This window comes from Haliaeetus albicilla, chromosome W (assembly GCF_947461875.1).
Source record: "Haliaeetus albicilla chromosome W, bHalAlb1.1, whole genome shotgun sequence".
Classification (NCBI taxonomy): domain Eukaryota; kingdom Metazoa; phylum Chordata; class Aves; order Accipitriformes; family Accipitridae; genus Haliaeetus; species Haliaeetus albicilla.
In genome coordinates, this window is record NC_091515.1 from 37882393 (window position 1) to 37888457 (window position 6065).

Sequence of the window (6065 nt, forward strand, 5' to 3'; positions counted from 1 at the left end):
CAGTTTGGGGTACACATTGCTAGATGCTCAAGGCCAGGCACAGGATTTCAATGGAGTAAAATGCATTAATCCAGTCTTGGTAGAATCATTACAGCTGACAGAATTCATAGCTACATTTTCCAGAGATTTTAATTTAATTTGGCTGAATGACAAAACGTGACTTTTTTTAAATCTATAAATATGAATTGATGAATCGACATGAAATAGACTGAGACAGGGGAAAGTAAATGAACTGAAATGATGCATATTAAATAAACATTAATAACCAGTGTTTCTTGCAGTGCCCGTGGAATTTCTGCAGTCGTCAAAGAAATATTTGCTTTGGAAAAACTCAGCTAGTGCTACAATGCTAGACTCCATACTGGCAATAAAAGCAGCCCAGAAAGTTTCTATAAAAGCATTTATGTCAGGAATTTGAATCTTTGGGCCTGATGCACTGTAGCAATTGCAGAATTTCAAAGCTTAGTACTACACAGAGAAAGAGAAAGTAGGAGTAAATCCCCAAGGAATGAACAAAAGTCTGGAAGCATCATATAAAATAAATGTGACAAGGCCTTAGTGGGTTTTAAACTATATATTCATAGATTTTAAGGGCAGAAGGGACTGATGTGATTGTCTAGTATGACCTCCTGCATAACACATGCAACAGGACTTCCCTGAATTAATTCCTGCTTCAGGTACAATAGCTGTGGTTGAACTAAAGCAATAGTTTTCAACTTTTTTCAAGCTGTAGATTCCTAAATATTTGGTATAATAACTTTACTAAATAGGAAACTTAATTGTCTGATGTTAATTAGCTAGTTAATTTTTTAGTTGCCTTTTATGGATCCTTCACTTGCTGTCCAGTGATTCCTGGAGATCTGAGGATCACAGTTTGAAAACCAGTGAACTAGATTGTGAAGAAAACAACAGGGCTAAGGCAGGGGTCTTGACCCTACTCTATAAGATGCATTTCAGATGCCAATGAAAAAGTTATGTCTTCATGGCAGTTATGTAATTAATTTTACATTTCATCTATAACTGAAAATAAATACACCAGGCTGAACCCACAAACATATTTGCCTATTCAGGTGGAAATGGTAATCTTCCTTCAGGGGAATATGGTTAAAACTTAACAGCAGCCTTTCAGTAAGGAGACTTTCTCTTAATTTAATATTTCCTATTTTTCACTCAAAGTTTGCCCCATTGCAGCCTTAGTTATACTAAATGAAGACTGCAGGCAGGTATTTTCAAAGTATGATATATTTTGATTTTTTTAAGAAGCTTCATAAATCTGTAAGCTAACAGAAATGCTGTGTTAGGATTGTAATTGAGAATTAACAGAAGAAAAACAGACAAATTAATTTATGATTCTTACAGATGTTATCATTTGGTCACTTTGATCAAATGCACTACTTTGAGTTGCATTTTGTTAGCCTACCCATTGACTATACTAGGTTTGTGTTAAGCCTGCTCAAACTTTAAGTCTGATGCATTTGTATATGTACAGATATGTCCATATGTATATGCTGTATTTGTAAATCTTGTGGGGTTTTTTTCTAGATTAAAAAAAATTCAAGGGAAGAACTGTGATAGACATAGTAAATATTTTATGATGAAGTTCATAATTTCACTCCCCCTTTTCCCTCACTATTCCTTTTCTATCACAAAGCCCGTATTAATAGGAGTCTAACTGTGATGGAAAGAGAATCATCCATGCCCCAAGCATGGTAGGGTACCATAAATCAACTTTGTAAACACAGCTAACTACTTTTAGTATTACAATAATCATGTATTGATTATTGATGCTGAATAATTTCTGTGACAATTATCTGGTTTTATTCTTTCTGTGACTAAATGATTCTTGAAAGCATTTTCTGAACATTATAGAGGTGGTTGTGCAGGAGCACTTCCATAAGAAAAAAATTTACCTTCAGGAATCTTTGTATTGTTATTATTTATTAGCATTTCACTTGCACCTAGACATTCAAAAAGTAAGTGAAGACCCTACTGCATTATGCTCTGTGCAAGCAAATAGCAAAATTACAGCTCCTCCTGAAAATGTTTGCAAGGCCAATCCTGTGGCTGGCTGTTATTCATGAGTCTTTTATCTAATACTCTTGTTAACTCATTTATCTATAAACTCTGTATATAACTGCTCTTGGTGAAGTGGTTTAGCAACTCAAAATTAGAACTAGAAGTTATTTCAACAGACTACACACTATGAACAAATACTTCAAATACAGGCCTTGATTTGTGAAGGTCTGTGTAGACCAGATCTGTCCACATCTTCCTTTAAGTATGTATTCTGAACTTGCATATTTCAAGGCACATGCTCATATACCACTGATTTGACCATACTGATTTAATGTAGTTTTAGAGCTAATACTTATTCCTACCATTTATACTTTTTCCCAACTTTAGTAAGAGAACATGCTGGCTATAGCCTGAAAACAAGAATTACAGGTAGTTGTTACTTCAGAGGAGAAAATACTTGCAGGTTAAAACTTTGCAGGTTAAAATTAGTAATTGAAACATACAGAACTCTACAGAGACTTATCTTTCAAGTTCAGAAATTCCAGTGCATTGTAAAGATACTCTTTTAACATGCTAGGTGAATCTGGGAAAGGAACTGAAATCTTCAACGTTTCATCAGTATTTTGAAATCTTGTTTAACAGAACTCTCCCAGTAATATGAGCATGAGTAATCAGCCTGGCACTCCCAGGGATGATGGTGAGATGGGTGGAAACTTCCTAAACCCTTTTCAGAGTGAGAGCGTAAGTATTTAAGTAGTTTTTTACTTGGTAAAACTTTATTCCTGATCTTTTATTTTAAAAAAGAAAAATAACAGCCAGAACAAAGTTTTGTATTGTACCTGTAATACAGTGCTGTGCCTTATGTAGTTTTTTACTAGCTTCTAAAATTATAGTATTGATTCACTAAAAAATTGTGCCAAATACTGTTAGAAGTTGAGCTGAAACTGAAAAATGTGGAAGGTGTAGATTTACTGCAGAAGCTCTTTTTCTAGATCAAGAGGTCAATTGTCAATGAAAGTTAAATCTGTCAAGCAGCAATAATTACACCATACATATTAAGTAATGCACAATGGGCATTTGTCAGGCAATATCTGAACAGCCTAGATACACATAGTAGGCAGATCTTTACATTTGAGTGTTTCAATTTTTGGTTTTTCAAACTTTGATTCCTGAACCATGTATTTTGCAGGGTAGTAATGTCTTTTAGATCAGGATTCACACTGAAGTATATAATTAGAGCACCAAGAGATCACATTGAAAAGATGTAGCATCCTTTTAGAGCAGAGAAAGCCAAGATGCCCTCTAGTGTTCATTCTGGGAAAAATGATATTTTTTAAAATTGAGAATGTTTGAGGCAGCAAAACATGGTATAAAATACATTACAAAGCAAGACTAGTATTTTAATACTCATGTGCCTGAAGTTGGGTTTCTAAATCCATGTTTAGGTTCCTATATAGAAGTGGCCTGATTTTTCAGAAGTGCTGAGTGACTTCATCACTTCTATTCTTACTGGAAATCACTGCTGTTCAGAAGTGAGTGCAACTCCATTAACTATGCCAATGGTGTTATTTAGCTCAGAAATTATAAAGACTAAACAGTTTATTTTAGATCACACAACAATCAAAGTTCATGGCAAATTTCATGAAAATCAGATGGGGGGGGCTGTTGCTTCTTAAACTAGTGAAAAGGAAGAGGGAGTATTTTCTGCATGTTAGCTGTTTGTGTCTTCATAAAGTGGGCATGCGTTCAGATTGTTTGGAGTATTGGAGAAAATTGATTTGTACAAAGCAAAAAGACTGATGTTTCAAAATCTGCAAAAAAAGCAGTAACCACAAAATCTCCATTAAATGTGATCCTTGGTCATGATAGTCCATGTTAGTTCTCAACTCAGCATGCTTTACTTGTGCTGAGGACAAACAATCTGATTCAGCAGGCAGACCAGCTCACCAAACCAAACTCATTAAAAGAAGGACATCAGTTGTACTCAAAAGAAAATTAGTTTTCTCAGACACTTACTACTTACTGGATTCTAGATACTCCTAGTTTTCCTACCTGAATGAATTTGGGACCCAACTAGTAAGATAAGCTTTGCTGGGCCCACTGAGAGGCCTCAGCACATGACAGGAGTAAGCCCTAAAGCAGACAAACCATCAGAGACATGATATGGGACAAAATGGATTTTACCCAAGTGGTCCATTCTATGCAGTTTATATGACAGAGAAGGCTCATCCAAAATGCTTTTTCTGAATATGTTTTGACACTTAGAAATGGCCACCTCAAAAATCTAGCTTTGGTAGGTTTTTTTTTAATTACATATCTGTTTTTGCCAAGGCAAATGAATATCTTTCTGTTCCTTGTGTCAGTTTTCATAACACTAATATTTCTTGCATTTGAACATTTTCCTCTGCTTAGAAGATTTTAAGCCAATTAAGTATTTCTGCAGTCTATAAGTTTCAATTGAAATACAAATTAAAATAAGCATATAAATGTGCATTTGTATTAGGCATTGTGGTGTCCCATTGATTATTTGTAATGAAGTATTGCTAACGAGGGCAACTATAGCTTGTATAAGGGCTGCAGTTCAATTTGTGTTACAATAATAATGTAATATGGTGATTGAATTTTCAGTTCACATGAAGAATAACCACTGATACTTGATTCAGCTTGCCTCATAAAATCTATAATACAGACTTTAAAAATAAGCCAAAAACCTAGTTTAATTCCAGTCAGATGTATCTTTACCTTTTTCCCATCGAGTAGTAAAAAGCCCTTCAAAATAGTTATGTGGTTCAAGTGACCAAAAATGTAGTTGGTCTGTTTGAGACTAGGTATCTTGCCCAGCTAAATCCCTCCAGTAGCCAACATTGACCAGTAAAAGGCATGAAAAGCATCAGTGAAATACTGATTCATCACACTACCCAGGTAGCAGTGCCCAATACTGAAAGTGTCAAGTGAATTGATTTCATCGGCAATAGCTATATTTTTACATAATGATAGAAGTATAACAGAAGTTATGATACCACAAAATGAACTACAGCCTTCACATGTATAGTACAAATTTAGGAGAAAATTCAAATAGCATGTTGACATTTAAACTCATTGCTCTTGTCCAAAAGTGGTTTTAGTTACCTGGGAAAGAACTATTGTTAAAATGTGGATTCCTCTTTTTTCAGTACTCCCCTAGCATGACAATGAGTGTGTGACCTGTTACCAAGTCTCCTCATGAAGACCACAGTGAGTTGGCTCTCTTCAAAGAGCTACTACAGAAGAAAATTATTTGTCCCAGTGTACAGTTTAACAAAAGGATCTCAGACACAATCAGAACCACCATTTTTTTCCTACCATCTCCCCGGTTTTGTCAAGAAATTGGGTCCCAAACATGATTGAGACAACAGTAGTGACATAACAGAGTTACCCAAGATGGAACTGCAAACAATTATCTGTCTATGGAAATATATGGGTTAATGTATATGTACGTGTGTGTGTGATATAGACATACACACATACATATATAAACCTGCAAGACATTGTAAAATACTGTCACATGACATCTTAAGTAGAAATGAGTAGGGACTTTTATTCCATCTTTTTTTTCATGCTTACATTTTAATTATTAGTTTGCTTTCCTTCTTCCCTCCTGAACTGTTTTATGTTGCATATATCTCTGCTTTATAAGTTATTTTTTAAGGTGAACTCAAATGATAAATTCTTCTGATTTTGTAAATGTCTGCCATTATTGATAGAAATAAAATTGCTTATAAGAGCTCTCATTAATTTGTGTTTGATACCAGTTACCCTGTGAACCACAAACTGTATTGTCTCAAGAAATAGAAGCATAATTTTTGGAGAAATTTAATAATTTTCACCTAGTTTGGTGATTTTCTTTTTATACTTTGCCTTTAGAAAAAGAAGCACTGAAGGTTATTTTTCTTCTTTAATTGAAGCCTAATATCTGCAATATCTGTTTTAAATGGAAGCCTGAATTTGATACAAGCTTCTCAGCTTATACAGAGTACTATAAGTTTATTGTAAGTGAGCTCAAATTGCTA

At 34.5% G+C, this 6065-nt stretch overlaps 1 protein-coding gene across 6 annotated transcripts in view; it reads left to right on the forward strand.

Moving 5' to 3' along the window:
• LOC138681756 (single-stranded DNA-binding protein 2-like) overlaps window positions 1–5790 on the forward strand; it is a 211080-nt gene extending 205290 nt beyond the window's left edge. For all 6 annotated transcript variants that reach the window (XM_069775279.1, XM_069775277.1, XM_069775280.1 and 3 more), the window contains 2 exons: window positions 2659–2757; window positions 5190–5790. In XM_069775279.1, coding sequence (XP_069631380.1) covers window positions 2659–2757; window positions 5190–5219 — 129 coding nt within the window. In that variant the 3' untranslated portion in view covers window positions 5220–5790. The remainder of the gene's footprint in view (window positions 1–2658; window positions 2758–5189) is intronic.
• Window positions 5791–6065: the final 275 nt, after the last annotated feature.